This window comes from Falco peregrinus, chromosome 1 (assembly GCF_023634155.1).
Source record: "Falco peregrinus isolate bFalPer1 chromosome 1, bFalPer1.pri, whole genome shotgun sequence".
Classification (NCBI taxonomy): domain Eukaryota; kingdom Metazoa; phylum Chordata; class Aves; order Falconiformes; family Falconidae; genus Falco; species Falco peregrinus.
Window position 1 is genome coordinate 19,890,173 of NC_073721.1, and position 19,574 is coordinate 19,909,746.

The 19,574-nt window shown below is 49.4% G+C and overlaps 1 protein-coding gene across 1 annotated transcript; it reads left to right on the plus strand.

Moving 5' to 3' along the window:
- Positions 1-2,139: 2,139 nt before the first annotated feature.
- Positions 2,140-14,229, plus strand: LOC101910465 (microsomal triglyceride transfer protein-like). Its single transcript, XM_027783491.2, has 18 exons — positions 2,140-2,206; positions 3,368-3,549; positions 3,755-3,898; positions 4,423-4,530; positions 5,192-5,308; positions 6,937-7,076; positions 7,373-7,526; positions 8,204-8,361; positions 8,929-9,094; positions 9,532-9,639; positions 9,768-9,980; positions 10,111-10,325; positions 10,940-11,037; positions 12,105-12,226; positions 12,662-12,889; positions 13,223-13,347; positions 13,634-13,804; positions 14,085-14,229. The coding sequence occupies exons 1-18, from the start codon at positions 2,140-2,142 to the stop codon at positions 14,227-14,229; spliced, it is 2,661 nt and encodes an 886-aa protein (XP_027639292.2).
- The last annotated feature ends 5,345 nt before the right edge of the window (positions 14,230-19,574 follow it).

Consider the following 19,574-nt stretch of genomic DNA (forward strand, 5'->3'; position numbering starts at 1 on the left):
AAGTTACACATCAAAGTCTGAGCTAGGTATTAAATTTTCTACATAACTGATGGAGTTAAATAAATACCATCAGAGGGAGATTAATGTCACAGTAAGGCAGTGCCCAAGACAAGCGGCATGTAGCATCCTCCAAAGACACCTCTCTCATTCTGCTGCCTTTAGAAGGATCCAGGATGCTTGGTTTAGTCTAGAGACCTGACTTAGGAACCTAGAGATAAATCCCATCCCTGCTGACTTTCCAGCTACGTGACTACTTTCCCTGCCCATTGCTATCTTGTCATGAGGATGAGATTATAAGAAAGGCGATCACGAAATGACAGCAAGAGACCTCTTATCCAGATTTCAAGTGGGAGCTCAGCAGCTCATCCCCAGCAGCACAGGCAGTGGATAAACTCCCTTACCTGGGTCTGCTGGGAAAACTCTGCCGAGTGACTGTCACATGGTTTTGCCTCTCAAACTTCCCAGTGGGTAGCGATCAGCAGTCCAGAGCTGCCTACAGGAACACAGGTTGCAGCTTGTCGGCTTCCCACACCCCGATCCTGGGAGGACTCAGCAGCCAAATATAAATAAGCAAACCTGTCAAAGTGCAGTTCCAGTCTGAGGCCTCCTTATCAACAGGGTCTTTCTCACAAGCTGTTTCTGTTTGCCTTTCCTCTCCAGGCAGCGTGTTTAGCTGCAAACAACAGACACTCTGGGACCCGATTTTCAGGACTTAGACCTGATTTTCAGGACTTAGACCCTCGACAGCCACTTTGCTCCTTGAAATATTTCATTTTTCCCCACCCTGGCTAGAAAGCTAAGCTTTCAATGTTCAGCAGGAGTGCTCTCCAACCCCAGCTTGCTTTGCTCTATCAGTGCACACTGGCAGAGCAGAAGTAGCCCAGGTCCATGAATCCCAGGAGGAGAAGCTGATGCAGGCAGACCCTTCCAACTAACGGCGTCACACCCTGCGGGTACACCTTGAGTAGCCAATTCATGGCAAATGGTCAAATGAAACAGGAAACTGTTGAATGAAAAGATGACAGACCAGCAGGAGAGACAATCATAAAGAGAAGAAAATGCTTCAATCTAACTATGGGATATTTGTCCATAAAGACCATCAGAGGACCAAGTGGAGACACCACATATGGGAAACCTGCAGCTGGACTCTTCCCAGGTAGCTCACAGCTGGATTTGCCCTGCCTCTCAGGTCACAGTAGTGCCCCAAAAGCCCAGCAGCGATGCAGAGCTGGAAGATGTGCCCTTGAAAACGCCGTAACACCAAATCCGTTGGGTTTTGGTCCCACTCAATATGCAGATCACTTCCGTAAAGACATTACTGCCTCTCAGATCCCTGCACAAGAAGGGTGTGATGTGCCCGACCCTCTCCCACTCACCCATTCTTTTTGGCAAAAAGGTCTCTCAGGACCCTAAGCCACACCACCACCTCTAGGGACTCTGGGCCTTTGCAGTCTATAGTCTTTAGGAACTAATTAAACTCAGCAATCGTAAAGTTCATGCATGGGAAAAACAAAAGCACAGTTGGTGGGCCAAGGGCTTAGAAGGCTCTGTGGAGCACAACCAGCCAAGCCCCCCTCCTTAGCCCCTTTCCCATGCTGTATTTGAGGGGTAACAGTGTTCAGGTTCCCACTCATCAGTGTGGTCTCCCCATCCCCCTCCAGCCTGGCCCTTTAAGTAACTTGAGCCTCCAGGCTGCAGATCCCAGTCTCTAACTAAAAGGATGGAAAAGCTGTTTTCCCCCTTCCGGGTCTTTTCTTTTAAAAGCAACCATTTCTTCCCCTTCTGGTGGGAAGAGATGGTTCACCAAGGGACAGGGCGGCTTTCTGAGCATCCCCCTCCCGTATCAAGGCAAACTGGCAATCTCTCCACCCTGCAATGCTTCTGGCAGCTCCTTTTTGCAGCTTTCCTCCCCTCCCGCTGCTCTTTGGCAAACCTCAGCTGATTTCCAAACCCTCCGTGGCTGCTGGGGGTTGGTGCAAAGGTTTAATTATTTGCTTTTCCTTGGATGTGTAAGGCTGGGATAGGGAGAAGTTTGGGCCCCATCGCCTGACGTTGCAAATCTTGCCCACTTTTGTTGGATAGCTCCCTCTCCCACCCCCCTTTTCTTCCCGGTCTCCCGCCCAGCTCCCGGAGCCCACCATGAATCCGCAGGCAGCTTTGGGATACATTGGCCTTCTTTGCTTTTCCTTTGTGAGCACAGCAAAAGGTAAGAGACTTTGGGCTGCTTGGGGTCCAGGGACATGGTGGGGTCCGGATGCCCCAATAGGCGGGATGTTCATCCCAGTGCACAAAGAGCCTCCTGGGGCTTGCCGTAATGCAACATCTCCCCAGTCTCTGGCCGGGGAGGGAAGAATTATTGCCTCAGCTGCAAACAGTCTGAGCACCTCCTAAGGTGGGGAAATTTTTTGGGACCATAGAAGTCCTCCCTGGGGGGTGAGGAAGACTGGAAAGCTGGAGCTTTTTTAACTGCACATGGTGCAGAAACATAGAAATTCTTCAGTCTGGCTGATGGAGGAAAGCCCCAGGGAGTGAGCTGGATTTCCATTGATTTCTTTCATTTGTTATTATAGCAAAAATAGCAAAACTATAAAACATTTCAGAAGCCAAACAAGTGCATCAGATGTGCAGAAGAATTTCAAGTGACTTTAGAAAATAGATTAGACTGCTTATGTCATGACAAAGGCAACCCTCCTCCCTGCAACTGTATTTTAACATGAGGAAGAGAAAGGGACTCCAAATAATTGTAGATAAATAAGATTAAAGCAAGGAGTTTTGATCTAAAGCTGCCACACCAATTTAATTTTGCCCTATCTCAAAGTCAGTGTTCTAATTAAGAGTTAGCAGTTCTGATGGGAAACACACAATATGAAGAATATGGCCTCCCTTCTCCCCTAAATAAAAATGCTGACGTTGCCCCAGTTAATGAACAATGCTGAAAAGACACTTCAAGATATCCCTCCTGCCTGTGGGCACGCTCAGGAAACTTTACTTCAGGATTAAAGTGTGTTTCTCTGGCACTTGAAAAAAAGTCCTGCTGAAGTCCCCAAGCAGAGCCCCCACTCTGGCCATTGTTTCTAAGGCAGGGCTGGAAACACAGGCAGGAATCAGCTGTCATCCAGAAAACACCCAAATTTCCAACTGGCTGGCACAAATAATTTCCCATAAAAACCTTCCCATGTTCTCCCCCAAACACATCAGCTATACCTACTGCTTGGTGTAAAAATGACATGTCCAGGAGGCAAAGTGATGCAGGTCACAGGTGTCCCTGCAAGTCTGGGTTCTCTCTAGGGTGGAGGATGCTGGCTGCAGCAAGTGGAGGGACCAAGGTCTGCAACTGCGTACCTTCAACATTTGCATCTTTCCTTAGGGAGTTTGCAGCCACTTTTGTTCCAGCCTGGGACCCTGTATCAATACCACTATACCCTGGACGTCCAGCTGGAGCACACGTCCATGCTGTCCCTGCAGGGAGCCTGCCTGCAGGCTGAGGCGTTGGTCCAGTTACACCAGCTCTGGAGGGACCAAAGTGGGGAAGAGCTGCTCCAGGTGCAGGTGTGTGAGGTGGTAAAACCATTGCAGCTGGGAACTCCTCCTGGGAACAGTGATGCTGTCTTTCTTTAGCCCATTCCTTTTCTAGCCTACGCCATCTGAAAAATTACCTCTCTGACCAAGAGGCCATCACTTGCAGGTAAAATGCATAGCAACTTTAGAGCAGACATGCTTGGTTACTGCTTTCTGGCATCTTCTACTGTCATAGATCCGTGACCTGAAAGTCCAACACAAGCCAGAAGAGGAGAGGAGCCAGGATGGCACTGGAGGTCCCCCTGCAGAGATTGCACTGAGCCAAGAGGCACGGGCAGAGCTCCAGCAGCCAGTGTTCATCTCCTGGAGCAGTGGGAAGGTCAGCTGGACACCCCCTGGGCTTGCTCATGCCCTCCACAGAGCACTCCTGCCCACATCCCAATTTTTGCCAGCTACGAAGCATATACAAACTCTTGCTCCACCTCTGATTTCATATCAGAGCACAAGGAAGTGGACAGAGCAGCAAATGTAGGAATATTCACTCTCTCACAGGGTCCAATATGGAGCCCCATCCTCCAAAGAGGATGCAGGTTCAGCTGGAGCTGCAGCATCCCATGTTAAAATGGCTTCAGTCCTTATATATATATATATATATAAGGTTATATAAGCTCATTTCTGAGCTTTTCCTCTAAGGCTTTGGAAAACAAGGGTGAGAAAAAGACAAATTTCATGGGCGTGCATCCACAAAGCTTGTGCTATTGAGGGATATGGACCTTACTGAGAAAAATCTTCAGATGTCTACAGGGTGTTGCTTAGGCTGCAGGGGAGATGCCTGTAAGCAGGGAAAGCAGCAGGGCCCCCAGAGCTGTCCCCACAGCCAGACACCACCTCTTGCCCTCCCAGGTCAAAGCCTTCTACGGGGATGAAGCAGAAAGCATCCTGATCTCGAACCTGAAGCGAGGCATCATCAGTCTGCTCCAGCTCCAGCCCCATGCAGGCACTGCAGTGGAGGTAGGTGCAGAGCAGGTGCCAGACTCTGGCCAAAAGCCAGGGACCATGCTGCAGCAGGAGGGCCAGCCCCAAAGAACAGACAGCCCAGCTGCTTCAGCCAAGGAAGCAAAATTCAGGATAAAATCATGGGCTTTGCTGTTCCAGCTGCCCCTGGGCTGTGAGCAAGGATGGCTATTAGAAAGGCAGAAGATTTTAAATAAAATAATCAGTAGATGATTTTCAGGAATGGACACACTTACAAAATCATCATCTTTCCCTGGAGGGTAGGAATAGTAGAGAAAAACCTCTACAAGAATTTCTGCCAAGCGGGATTTTTGTTGTTCAGCACAGCCAGCAGCCAGCAAATGGAAGGGAAATCCCTCCATCCAGAGCTCCACTGGTCCTGGAGTAACCTGTGACCAACATGAAATAACCTCAAAACCCAAAATGCAGGCACAAAGATGATGCTGCTGGTGTTAGCTTTAATTTGCAAAAGCAAATTTTCTGCCCAGATGGACTTGGAGCTACCCAAGACCCCCAAATACAGCCCAGTTTCTAGCTTTTTGATGACTTTTCTGTTTCTCAGTTTGTCCTTTGTGTCTGTTCTCTACACAGATCATTTTATTCAGGCTCAGTCAAAGCTGATCACCCTTACCCATGGTCACTAATATTTGCGTTTCAGGAGGACATCTCTGGGAGCTGTCAAGTCACATACACTGTGTCCAACCATTCCATCACAAAGACAAAGGATCTCCTCAGCTGCACAAAGCTGAACTCTGGATTCACTTCTGTAAACAAAGCAAGTGCATTGCTCTCACGGTGGTGGGCTCAACTTATGTCAAGTACATCAGGGCTGTCCCAAAAATCTTGCTGCAGGTGGGCTTTGAGTCCCACTCCCAGCTGGCTTCAGCCTTCTGCACCAGCCTGGAATGGGACTCTAGCTCTTAGACCCATACCCAGCGTGGGATGCACCAACATACCTTGGGAGAAGCATATGGTTTCAAGGTGGGTAGGAGAAGAAAAGATGTCCTGGGTCATCCCATCCCCATCCTTGTTATCGCTTCTGACCCATCATTTAATCCTGCTTGGGAAGGTGGAGATACAGAAACGTTTTGTGGACCTCAGATTTACTGGATTAGGTTGACAGGGACAGGACCAAAAACTGCTGCTTGCTTCATTTAAAGCAGTAGCCCATGTTCAGCCTTGACATAGATTAAACTCTGTGGGTCTTAATGCAGCTATACCTGCCACGATTAAAATCAACAGGTTTTTCAAAGTATATAAATTCTACTGAATTCAATATAAAAATGGGCATCACCACGTAGAGAGCCCACAGGCTTTGGCAAGGGTCTTGACACCTGGCAGTCAAATTCTGAGTGTTCATATAATAAAAGCTTTCTGGGGTATGATTCATAGCAAACTTACCCAAGAAAGTAACGAACCCTGCATAGCACATTTTTGGCAATAAGGTTTTCACACAAACCTGCCATCTGGATTGAGGCAGCTCTCTGGACCGTGCCTGTATCTGTAGCTGTAACAGAAAAATGACAGTGCTGCCCAGCTCTGTAAAAGGCAAAGCCTATGGATAAAAAACCTCTCTATTAAAATAGTGATGTTATTATCCCTAATGCCATTTGCTGTCAAAAAACACTGCTTGCACATGGTTCAGCTCTTCCTCCTCCCCAAGACCTGCCACGTGCAAGCCCAGCTGCTTCAATAACATCTCCCAGCATGACCAGTGCTCCCCTCACCGCAGCTGGGAAACAAGGCAGAGGTGAAGTCCAGCAAGTGCGTCATTTCTTTTGGAAGGAAAAAATCCAGTGAGCTTCCCCAAGGTCACCACGCAAGGAAGCCAAGCATTTTTTGGCATAAGCTTGGTGGAAATTGCTGTTGCTTAGCTTTCTCTTTCTCTCGGAGAACGTCCTTGCTGATGCTTGTCAGGATGAGGCAGGTTTTGGCACTGAGTGCCATACCTCCTTCCCATACTGTGCGGCTGTGGAATGGGCCTGAAGGAAGGGCAATGCATTGGGAGGCACTGATTCCAGTTTGCAGTCTCCAGGCATCGCCCATGCCAGGCAGGAATAACCCCTGCTCCCTCTGCTCCCCTTTTCTTCCATGGCTGACCAGCATGATACCACCATGTAGTGAAAGAGAAAGCCTGTTTGGTGTCGATCAGTCTGGCTCCCCACATCAGCCATGGGCAAGAGCATCCCTTCACCATGGTCCTCACCAGGTGTCACCTTCTCCCACATCTGGCAAGAGGTCAGGCTCTTCTGGATTTTCTTTTCCTATGTTTTGCAAGCAAAGCAGGCAACTTTGTGGACTGGAAAACTCTTTTGCTGCTAATAAAAAGGAGAGAAATCTCCTGGGGAGAGGAGAAGAGAGAAAAGGTTGCATTTTTTCTCTCCTTGCTTTTCCTTTTTTAAGATTTTTCGAGTCCAGTGGCAGCCCACCAGCAGAAGCCAGTACATGGTGAAAGACAACCTCCTCCAGTCGGTGCTGGCAGAGGAAAGCCACGTGCTGTCTCCAGCCCTGAGATCCACCACCAGCATCAAAATCAGTTCAAGGTGAGTGATGTCCCCATATCACCAGCTGAACTGGGCAGCCTGGCAGGGGATGAAGGTGCATCTATTGGAGCTGAAGTATTCGCCGCTCTCCTGCCAGCTTGGCGGGCACAGACTGGTGCAGGCAGCAGGGACAAGGTGCAGCAGCTGGGCACGGCAGGCAGGGAACACCAAGCACCTTTTGACAGCTTCCACCCACATCTCCTCCTTCTGCAACCCTGCATGAACCCAACCAGCCTCTGAGCCATGGAAGATGTAAATGACAAAGTGCTCCCCAATGGCTTCTTCTCCCTCCACAGGCAGCAGCTCCAGCTAGTGTCTCCTCCAATGCCCGGCCCAGCAGAGGTGTCTGGACGAAGCCCTGAGGATGCACTGGCTGGCACAGAGGGACAGCACCAGACCCTGGGCATGGCCAGCCTGCCCTTCAGGAGGGTCTGCACCCACTGCCCATCGGTCAGTGATGCTACCCACCCGCAAAACTCGCCACGTGCTCTCCCCCAGGCTGGGCACCAGGGTGGGCAGGAGAAGGCTGTAGAATTTAGGGTTCAACCGCAGTGGTGTATTTGAAGGGGCTGGTGACTGCTGTCAAGGCAGGATGCCACCCTGGGAGTGCTGTAGAGCAGCAGCCTGACCTATTACCTCTCCCAAATAGTGTCTAGTGTTGCTACCCATGGTGGAAGGGACTCCTCTGTCCCCCCCAGGCATAGCTGTGTTCCCTTGATGGGGAAATAACCTGCAGCACAGCTGGCACATGCAGTTGCATTAAACTTATCACAGGTCTGAGGTCAGGAAATATTTCCACTGCAGGTCAGGCTGGCAAGGACGAACAAGAGCTTATTTCTGCCTCCTCATGTCCTCCAGACTTTTCACCTAGGAAATGTGGAATTTCAACAACTTTCAGGCATCAGCGATCCTCTTGGTTTCTTCTGATGTTTTCCTGGAAGATACCACAAACTGGGGCTTTAACACAAGTCCTCAGTGGTGGGTGGGAAGCTGCAGTAGATGCCTGCAGGCAACTACATGATCCCCATGGGTCCCTCACACTCCTAAATATTTCCTGTATAAACATTATTCCATGATAATGGGGCTAGAAGACCTTAAATCCCACCTACCAAACTTCATCTTTGCAGCTGAGAGCCTACCTGAAGGATTTTGACAGCCAGAGAGTCAAAATGGACACCTCAAAGGTGGCAACAACCTGGCAGTTCCAGAGGTTCATCCGGATGCTGCACAGCGCGAAGAAGAGAGATGTTCTGCAGCTGCTGAGGAGAGCACCAGAGGAGATGCTGTGAGACTCCTAGGAGTTACCTTGTTGAAATTGGCTTTCCGCGCGTGTAGAACCCTGGCATGTAGGGTCATTCCTGGTCCTGGCAACTAGGGTCATTTAGTGCTGGTCCATACACCATACCTGATCCAGGCAGTCATCCTGACTAATCCAAGTGTGGTTTTATTTAATGCCTATTCTGTACAAACACTGCATGGCTTGCTATTTTTTTTTCCTCTCTTCCTTTTTTCCTGCTGGCTTTGAAGCGGAGCAAATACTCCAGCAAGGCTTTCTGCAAATGTCATTGGAGGTCTGTCATTTTCGGACCATCCACCATAGCATCCATTCTTTGTTGGTGCGGGTGCTGTGGCCAGACTCTTCTCTGCAGTGGAATACCTTGAGGTGGGTGAGTTTAGAGCAAGAGCCAACCTTCCAGGTTTCTTAACCCATGAACTGAAGCTCCCAAGAGTTAAAGCGAGAAGAGAGCATGGAGAAGAGAAAGAGGGATGAGGAGCTGCACAGGGTACCTTGTTTCTTCTCCCGTTCTATCAGTGGGTCGTGCCACTGATAACCTCCTCCTTCTTGCTCCAGCCCCTTTGTTGTGGAGGCAGCGGTAGCTGCACAGTCGGTGGCATCCTTGGCAGCTCTCTCAGACTTTCTGGATTTCAGCAAGGAGCGCAAGTCCCTGCTGGAGAAGTTTCTCTACGCGGCAGCTTTCTCTCCCCGGCCTTCACGAGAGCTTCTTCGCCTGGTGTTAGTAAGTATGGATATTTCTTTCCCTCCCTGAGGGTCCTCAGTCCAGGATGGATCCTCACCCCATTTCAGGCAGGAGGGAATAACAAGCATGTTTTCCTGAAAGAGGAAAATATGATTCCATAGAAATATATCTTCCTGCTTGTGGGATTGTTTTATGCGCTTTTAATGGGACACTGGCAATGAGAGTAGATACTCCTCAGAGGAAAGTGAAGAAAGTGATTTATATCAGTGCATTACAGATAATAGAAGCTTAATTAAAAGCCACCATGAAAAAATGGCATTTTAAACCATGCCTTGCCTCCTTCAAGGCGGTTAAGAACCAGTTTCCCCTTACTTTTTTGGCAAAAGCTTTGAGGTAAAAGGTAAAACGCACTCTCCCTCTCTCTTTTTCACCCTCTTTTTTTCTCTGCTTCCTAATACCCCTTTCCTGGTGGCCAGGACAAGCTGGATGGGAAGCAGCTAGCCCCTGATGTCCAGGAGACAGGGATAGTTGCCATGGGGTCTCTGGTCGGCAAGCTGTGCCAGCAGAAGCTGTGTGGGCTGCAGGTGGGTCCTCTGCAAAACCTCACGCTTGGCTTTTTCGGACACACCTGGCGCCACCTCTGGGGCTGCCCAGAATGTCTCCTGTCCCTCACCCCACTCTGCTTTTCTGCCCTCCTGCAAATCCCGAGCAGGAGGTGGAACGCGGGGTGGAAACCATCCTCAGGGGGCTAAAGGGGGCCGAGAAGGAGTCCGAGGTGGTCATTTATCTGCTGGCCCTGGGGAACGCAATGCTCCCTGAAACCATCCCCACCCTCCTGGACCATGCCGAGGAGGGTCCTGCCACTATCACCGCCGCTGCCATCTCTGCTCTGCAGCAATTCCCCGCTCAGCACATCTCCGGCAAGGTACGAAATGAAGGTGCCAAGGCTTGGTGCTCCTCTTCCCATTCAAAGCCAAGTCATCAGGGTCCAAACAGAACCAACACTTGCACATCATCACCCTAACACCACCATTTTAATTGCCCTCTCATATCAGGTGAAACGAGCAATGAGGAGGATTTTGCACGAGAAGAGGAAGAGCTACGAAAAAACGTGTCGCCTGGCCGCTGCAGAAATCCTCCTAGATAACGAGCCCTCACCCATGGATGTCATCAACATCCTGCTAGCTGCCAAAGAGCTGGAGACAGAGACAGCAACGTTTTTGCTCCTGAAGGTCTGGAACAGCCTGCATGCTGACCACCACCCGGCAAGGTGGGTCTGGAGGGGAAGGTTGCATTTTTTACCCTAGCCCTACATCACGTTTTTCTCCCCCTCCACACTCAAGCTGTGGCTTTTGACCCAGTGTGCCTTTAAAGCCTGCTAGCATCACTTCTTGGAGCTGGCACCGAGGCTGTCCCAGAAATTCCCAGCTCCTGGAAGAGGAAAAGATACAGATGCCACCCAACCAGCCAAAACCCAGCGTCCCTCCTCATCCTGCCCCAGTGCAGCAGGACCCAGACTTGTGGTTTCAGCAGAGTCCTTGGAGGCCAAAGCTCTGGCTCACAGGGCAGGGCACGATTTGTAACTGCATTAATCTTCCTATCTGCACAAAACGAACTGAGCACTAACACTTTTCAGAGTTAAGCAAAAGCTGCACAAAAACATCTGACTGGTTTATCCTAATAAACCGGAGGAGAGGGAAATTCCAGGGTAGGCCGCATCTGTTGGTTTCCTTTTTTTGATCACATTTCTCTGGGCAGTCAGTGACCAGGATAAATACTTCAGAAATTTATATTTCCTTCTCTGTACAGCCTTCTGTAATGACCACTGACATTTTCCCTTCCTTCCCTCCCAGTGCTAACACACCCTTTCCCTCTTGCTTCCAGGAAGATAATGAAGGACATCATGGGAGACCCACAGATAAATAATTACAACTTCTTCTCGAAAGCTGGCATCTCCTCTTCTTTCTCAGGACCTCTGACAGGTGACACCACGGAGAACACTGACCCCATGGTCCCCTCAAACGGCTAAAGGAGTGGCTGGTAGGGAAAGGCAGCTTTCAGAAGAAGCCTCAGCTTTATAGAAATGCCCCAAAATCTCAGTGTGAGGTTTCTGAGCATGTCCCCCAGCACCAGCTGAAGGCTGGCTGGTTGCCACCACCCAAAATACATACATCTTTCTCTGACACCCCTACAGCAGGGGGGCTGGGCTGTGCCACATAGTTTCCCTAAATCTGCTAATTTGAAAGAGGTACTTCAGCTGGAGATGAAGCCAATGGTAAATTGTAAGTGGGAGTTTCTGTGCTTTTGCCGATGAGTCAAGATACTTAGCTTCCTTAGGAATTTTTAATAAGCTCTTCAAAGAGGTAAGTCCTTGCACTGAGATAAAATCAAACTTCAGAGAGACTGCGGCAATCAACATTTGCTAAATATCTGCTTAAATCTTTGCCCCTCAGCTCTCTTTTCTGTCCTCCTTCAAATTAGCTCAGTCTAGCCTTGTAGGGGGTAGGTGGAAGCAAAATAGCCAACACCTGGAAGAAAAACATTGCAATGCTGAATCCTTTGATTATTGCAAGAATGGAAGGAGACACCACAGAGAGGCTTTTCCCTCTGAATCATTTAGCTTTATCAGATATTTAACATCTAACATATAAAATCCATGCAGGTCAGCCACCCTGACCATAGGTGGGACAGCTCTTACAGGACTAGCCATGCAATCTGTTGAGGAGGCTTACAAACTACCATGGAGTTCTGAGGATCCTGCTTTTAGACTTACCTAGTGACCTCCCAATTCCTGCAATCCATCTGGATGAGCTTTTTTAAGAAGCCACTCTGTCTTGCCGAGCTCTGACTTGGTGGCACAGGGGACCTGCTTTCTGGCATCCCAGCCTTGCACATCCCACCTACAGGCTCTGTATTTTCTTATTAGTCTTCATCCCCTGATGCTGCTCTCAGAGCATTTATGGCTCACCACCATTCAGTGACTCATTCACAAAAAGAGATGTGCCAGGTGCTGCCCAGGGATACTTACAGGTGTCTGTCTGCCTTTCAGTCACCCAGGACCTGCTTTCCACCTTCAGGCTGGACCTGCTGTTTTTGGAAGGTGGATTTCTACGGAAGAGTGTCTCTGATTTCTCCCTGCTCAGCCGTGGCTGGCAGCTTCGCGCAGCTCAGGTGTGCTTCTGGGAGAGCAGCTGGGGGGCACATAGGTGGAGGGGGGAGACGGCATCAACCCAGTGGTCCCACCACCCCAACTGTGTCCCCTCTTAACCTCTTTACGGTGTTTGACCTCACCTCTGCACTCAGTATGCTCCTTATCAGAAACACATAAACGCATACCTCCCATCGTTGATGTGAAGGCAGACAGGTCTGCTCTGGAGAAGGGAGGGCTTGCTCCCCCAAAAAACAGGGGATGCAACACTGCTGCTGCACAGTGCTCAGGGATAGCTTGGATACCCTGTCCAACCCACCCCATCACTGTCTTCCTGTTTCAAAGGGTGCCTGCTGGAGGGCTGGACAAGCAGAGCAACTCAAATAGCACTGCAGGGCATGAAACAACCTCTCCAGCTTTGCTCTGTGCACTAGCATGGGTCTGCTTCTGTGTTTTAGGTCACTATTGAAGCACAAGGGATGGAGTCGATGCTGGGAGAAAACGTCTTGGAAGGAGAAGAGGAGCCAGAGCTCATGGCTGGGATGTCTGCTATCTTCTTTGATGTTCAGTTGCGGCCAATAATCTTCTTCCAGGGATATACAGACTTAATGGCCAAGGTCCTGTTAAGCAGTGGAGAACCCACAAGTGTGGTCAAAGGGAACCTCCTGCTGATGGACCATCACCAGGTACCAGAGCTTGGGGGGCAGCGGGGAGGGACGTGACCTGCCTCCATGCCAAATCTTAGTGAAACTCACAGCATGAGCCAGTGGGTTTTTAGGTATGTTACCACGGATAGAGGTCCAGGAGTGAGGTGGCCCTGCATGATGTCTCTTGTGGTTGGTAAAACAGCAGGACGGCTGGCTCTGCCATGGGACATACATGGCTGGAGTTTCTCCCATGCAAGCCCAGCTTCTGGGTTGGGTTAGGCAGTCCCAGCAGCCACAAGTCACTGCCAGTATCAGCTGCTCGGCCAAGAGCGGTGCTCTGTCATAGCAAGGTCTGCCTTTTCCACCTTCCAGGTCATCCCTCTGCAGTCTGGCCTCCAAGTGGCTGTCAAACTCCAGGGTGGGCTAGGGCTTGACATTTCAGCTGACATGGATGTGAACATTTGGGAGCAGGAGCTGAAAACCAGCATCAATGCAAGGTCAGTGGGTGAGAAACTGCTTGGCTCTGGGGGTGCAGGGTACCTGGGGGGCTCAGCACCTAGCACCTTAGGCTGGCTTTCCACAGCCCCTTCCCCTTCTCCTGCTGGGTCCAGCCCTACCTGGTGGACACAATGAGTAGGGCGGCTGGTGGGCACTGGTTACACAATCCTTTTCCATGGCCAGATCTAAAATTAAGATGCTTAAAAGGGTTGTTTGGTGCCAGTGCACAGTGGCCAGCACAGGGCCATTGCTCAGTGACCGGACTCAAATGCTTCTGTCTTGCAGGGGAAGCCTCACCATTGATTTCCAGGCAGAACTAGATGCCCCTTTCCTCCAAGCCACCCTGAGAAGCCAGACAGAAGTCGAGACCTCAATCCACTTTGACACCATGCTGAGGTTTTCTAGCAGCCCAGTGCTCATGTGCCTGCAGCTGAGAGAGGAGCAGGTTCCATACAGGTAATCTCTGGATATGGCCGGATACTGTAGAAACATCATGACATGCTTGAGATAAAGGAGGGCTTCTTGGAGAGAGGAGGGAATTAATGGTTATGCACTTTTTGAGCAGGGTGGGTCAAAACTGGTAGGAATAGGGGAACACCACCACAAGTTCATGATGCATGGGTGGAAACACCACGTTTAGACCATCAGGAGATGGTGAATATGCTGGTCTGGGAGGAAGATGACGTCCACCACCACCACAGCCTCCTTACCATCTTGCTGTCACCTTGTCCCACAGAGAAATCTTCACAGTTTCCAAATCTGCCGGGAGCCAGAGCAACACCACTCGAAAAGGCAGACGAGGCACCATGCCTGGGCGGGAGTTTGCCTTGCACCGGGCCAACTCCAAAGTCTGCAACCTCCTGCTGACGGTGGAAGAATAGGAGAATCTGAGCACTCTGGGACTGAATAACTGCCCCCTCCCCTGCCACACACCCCAGTTTTATGTGAACCCGACATGAGCTGTCCAGGGCTCTGCCCAACTCCTCCACAACATTCTTTTAATAAGAAAAATGCTGCAATAAGGGCATCAGAAGAAACTACAAGAGGAACTGCTGCAGGACAGCCAGAGGCACCCCTTGCTTGGGGCTGGAGGAGCCAAACCTGGCTTCCCCACCCCAAAGGCTGAGATTTCCCTGTCTGAACTCTTGGCTTGCTAGAAGCCAAACTGGTCCTTGTGAAAAAGAGCCTTCTTTTGCAAATGAATGATTTCTCAGAGCCCAAGAAACCTTTCTGCAAGCCTATAGCCAAAAATGCCACATTTTCTCCCCATTCATCAAAGCAGTCAGGAGAGAGCACATCTGCAGCCAGCAGGGAGGAGATTCCCCGTGGACGGAGTGAATGACCCTCCTTTAAGGCACAGTTTTGCAGCTGCCAAATGGTCCAGGAACATGAAAAAGAAAATATTTCTAGAGAAGGTATGAGGTTTTTAAAAAATTTTTTATGCAACCATAGAGACATTCACTCCAGAGTAATCCTCAGGGAGAGAAGCAAGATGAAATGCTTCATAACCTGTTGCCAGTTATTGTATGTTCTTTCCAGATTAATTGAAGGTGTTTGCATTTATTTGCATACAAAGGCAACTCAGCTCCTTCACAGCTTCTTGCCATCCTTTTACTCCTGGGGAAATTTGCATTCTTGTTGCCAGGGATGTGGCTGGTGCCACAGCAGGCAGCAAGGATGAGGCCAGCGTGGGGGGAACAACATGTATTTCAGTGGGGGTCAGATTCACATTCAGAGCAAATAAAAGCAGCACGGCAGAGGAATGCAGCCCACAGAGCTTTCCCAAAATCTGGGGAAATGAAGGCAAAATTACAACAGAGCAGGGAAGAGTGTAGCAGATTGCAAGAGACCCTTCTAAAGAGCATGGACCAGCAGTGTCAATCCTCATCTTGAAACAGGGAGAATTGTATTGAGGGTGAAACTTAAAAATGTGGTAAAAATGCTGGAGATCTACCAGCTGCTGGGGGAGGTTGGAAGGAGATGGGGGGGACTCAAACAGGGACTCACTGAAGGAAAAAGGGAAGAGACACTGACTTCTCCAAGGCATTAAAGCATCTCATTGCAGTTCTGCATATCCCCTCATGATGCTGATCCTGAATGACTGCTTCCTAGTGTCTACACTTGACTTTTTCCACACTTTTTCCCTCTAAGACAGGCAAGGCTGCAAGAATCATCCAATGTCATAAAAGCCAGCTTTTAATTAAAAACCACAAGAGCACAAGCATTTTTGTGTTTTCAAAGAATGGATTAAAAAGATGATTTGAGATTATCAGCACTCCCAGCGTGGGGTGAAGACACTGGAAGCAGAGAAATTACTAGTCTTACAGAGGTCATACACAGAGCTGGATCTGAAGTCAGCAATACCCAGCTGGGGAACCAGATGGTTTCAAACCATGGGCACAAGCTGCCAAAGTGTTTGGAATGTTCTTTGTCCTTTGGTTTTTTTTTTTTGTAATGATTTATTGGTGGTTCAGTCCATCCTATAGGGCAGATACAGATTCTGGTTGTCATGGAAGGCAAGAGGTCATGTTTGACTGACATGATCCTTTCTGGATTTGAGAATTTATCACAGAGAGCTTGAACATTACAAAGCTGTTGCTTCAGGTAAACGTACTTCAGGGTGTACATTATTCAACCCACACTGGAAAAGTTAAGTAGTGGGGTCATACCTCCATCCCATCACTTTCCTCCTCTTGATAGGAGCCAGCACATACTTCGAAGTGCCTTTTGCTGGTGCATGCAGATTCAAAACCTATCTATTGAAAGGTGGCTTCTGCCTAGAACCTCTCCTCTTCCTTTTTGATCCAAAGTTTACATATTAATGGAGAAGCCTCTGGCCTCTCTTATCACCTGAACAGCAGCTGCCCTTCTATTTTAATTGAGGCAGTAGATGGAGATAAGATTGCTTCAACCCTGCATAGAGGAAGGCAGCGTTCCAGCAACAGAGACACAGCAGCTTCCCTCTCCTGCTGATATTTGGGCTCTTTTGGTGACCATTTGTGAAAATTACAATTAGCTTCAAGTAAATATTGTTCTTCTGTTTTGCATTCTCCTCTCAAGTTGGATTGTTATCAGCCACAAAACACCGCTCCAGTGTTGAAGGGAGGCAAAAAGCAGTATTCCTTCATTCTTTCCCAATAAGAATGTGCCTTTTAATTCTTTGTAGCCCCTTTTTTTGTATTATAAAATGTGCTTTTTAGAAAAAGAGAAGGACATTGAACTTTTTATTATTACTATTATGAGCCTGACAACGTAGCACTGAGCATCCTGGTTTGAGGGGGAAGAAACTTGAGTGTTTTTTCCATCTGGAGACACTAACTACAAGTGCTTTGGTTATGTACAGAAATAAAGGCCATGTATTTTTATATTATCTCTGTTTGACTCCTAACTTTTCTGGGGACACAGCTAGGAAGAAGAGAGAGGCAGACAGTAGTTCCCATAGCACAGGAACTTACAGCAAGAACAGCATAGCCAAAGGTCCCTAGGGACCCATTTTCTAGCTCCATATTTAGGGTGCCTCAGAGACCCATAGCTAAATGCCCCATCAGGTCTGCAAGACAGAGATGCAGGGCTACCTCTGCTCCTAGAAACCCCTGGAGCACCATTAGGGACAACGGCAGCCCTGCAGGAGGGTTCCCATGGGACCAAAGTCACTGCCTTATCCTCTCCTGCCAAATTCTGCAAAGGTATTGGAGGCCATCCAAGACTGCTTAAAATCAGGGCTTCCCCTGAATCAAGGCTCTGCTGATTACAGAGCAGTCTCGCTCAGAGGGGTCTCAAGGACACACAGAGAATAATTGCCTGAGACTTGCCCTCGGGTCTGAACAGGAGGATCCCTTCGTGACCGTGGGAGGAGGGAGCCCGTATCGCCCTTGTTGCATTGCTCAGCTTTCTGCCAAGCTGCTGATAGCGGCTCTGAGTTCCCCTTGCTCCTCATCTTCACGAGGAATATCCCATTATTTCCCACTCCTCTTGTCTCACGGTCAGGATTTGGGCTGATTCAGGCTATGTTTTGTGCACTGATGAGTTGCTATAACCTCTGCTGGCATGCACCACATCTGTGACCACCTATGGACCAACACAAGCCTTAATCACAATCCAAAACCATGCTGCTCTACCAAGTGTTTGTTGAGGACTACTTGGACCCAAAACTTCTCAGTATTTGCTCCACAGCCAAAGCTGGGAGGCATCCACTTGCCATCTAGGACCTTTTCCATTGGTCTCTTTCCCTCTTCTCCACCTCTGAAGGAGATTTAGGGGCAGATTTTTCATTCAGCTGAGGTTTTCATTGCACAGAAAATGCCAGCCTTACCCCTTGGGGTGGGAAAGAGGATAATGTTGCTGATGGGTGAGCTCCTACAGCAGATAGCAGATCAGTTTTGCCCTAAACAAGTAAGTGTGGTGTGCCCACTACCTGCAGATGAAGACACCAGCGTTCAGAGGCTGTGGAAACCCCAAAGATTTTAGTCCAGGTTTTACTTAAATGCTGTGCACCAGTGTTACCCTAAAGCAGTTGAACTTCTGGTCCTAAGGATGATACTTGTCCTGCCAGAGGGATGAGGTGTCATAGCTAGGGCTGGAGCTGGAAATGTTTCCAGCCCCCTTCGAAACAGTGAGGACATTTCAATGGGGATCTTACCAGTCTGTATTGCTACTGGAGCTTTGCTCTCCTGCTGAGTCAGTGAACCCTAAAGCTTCTAGGTCCCTTCTGGAGATATTTTTTTCCAGTTCTGGTTGGATGCTCAAACAGCAGAGGACAGTGAAGGGACACAGGCATTTCTGTAAAATTGCCCATTTCTTCTGTATTGCACCCACGGAGCTGGAGTAGGACACCAAGCCTCGGTGCCCAGGCCAAGAAGAAGAGAAACAAATAAGAGTGTCTTCCTTCAAATGGACATTATTCCTACTAGTTAACTTAATCACAGGGTATTTGACTAGAACAAGGGAAGAATTAGCGGCTGAAATCGTACCTTTGCCTCCCAAGGCGCAGGTTACAGGCTCTGCATTTCCCATTTGGCAGCGCTGTTCGCTCGGGAGCTGTAGGGTGTTCCCTGAGCCAGCATCCCTCCAGGGGGTCCTGCCCTGCGCGACTGGAAACGATGAGTCCCCAAGGGGTCCTTGCATCAGGCAGCAGAGCTAATTGGGAGGGCTGGGGTGCCAGATCTCATTCCCAGTCCCACATGCAGCAACCACCCAGCTCCCAAGGGTTTTCCAGGGGGTTAAGGGGCAGAGCAGCCCAGACCCAGCACCTGGGAGCGGGGCTCCTACCCACCTCTCCAAAAGTGGCTTTCCACGTGGAGCTGCAGATCAGCAGTGACCTCCAGTGGCTGCAGCCAAACCTGGTGGAGATATCGGGCCAAAGCCGCCCTGCTGCAGCCACGCAGGGGTGGGTGCATGGGCAGCCACGCAGGGGTGGGTGCATGGCACCCTGCAACCCCGGGGTGTCCCACAGCCTGCACCCAAAGTTATGGGACCTTTGCACCAGCACGCAACGGGCCAGGGCTGACCCATGGCAGCCTCTCACCACTCTGAGCTGGGGTCTCACGTAGCAATGCCATCCTCTCCTGGCCTCCAGGCTTGCCATCGCAGGCAAGTTTTGATATTTTCTTTTTCCCTGTAAGTCACTCTATTCCCAGGACATCTCGTACAGCCCTCAGGAGAGCATATGGACACCACCCACCAAATGGGGCGATAAAACATTATCTGCCTGTCTATTACAACTTTCTACAGAGACAAAACTAACATGAGAAAGTGTGTGCAAAAGTGAGGGGAATGTGTGTGAGAGGATAGACTATTAGCAGGGATCATCTCTCCCTGGGGGCTAGCAGAGGCGCAGGTTTAAAGCGCTGGAGTAGATTTACTAGTCACTGCTCTCTCCTTCCTTGCAAAAACTCCTATTGTACTTCCTAACTGCTGGGCCCCAGTGACTCCCCAGACCTTGTGAAAAATACAGAAAAAGTAGTTTGTAGCTCACCAAAGCAGCAGTGTAAATCTCAGCACTGAACAGAAAGCTCTGGCAATAGCAGATCTCCCATGAAAATGCCGTTGGGCTACACCGCAGCTCCCAAACCCCTAGTGCAAGGCTTGCAGCTTATTTAGGTTATGCACATCACACGGGCACACCTACAAGGCTTTCCTGCAGACATGAGACATGCACACAGGCACTTTTCTGGCCGCCACCACATATGAAGCCACCCTGGAGCAGATTGCAAATAAGCAGCAAAGG

Bases quoted from the DNA above. Each gene is read 5' to 3' on its own strand.
- LOC101910465 (XM_027783491.2), top strand. From the start codon at position 2,140: ATGAATCCGCAGGCAGCTTTGGGATACATTGGCCTTCTTTGCTTTTCC. The intron at 5,309-6,936 runs GCAAGTGCATTG...TCCTTTTTTAAG, and splicing joins GATTCACTTCTGTAAACAAA to ATTTTTCGAGTCCAGTGGCA. The intron at 13,348-13,633 runs GTCAGTGGGTGA...TCTGTCTTGCAG, and splicing joins AAAACCAGCATCAATGCAAG to GGGAAGCCTCACCATTGATT.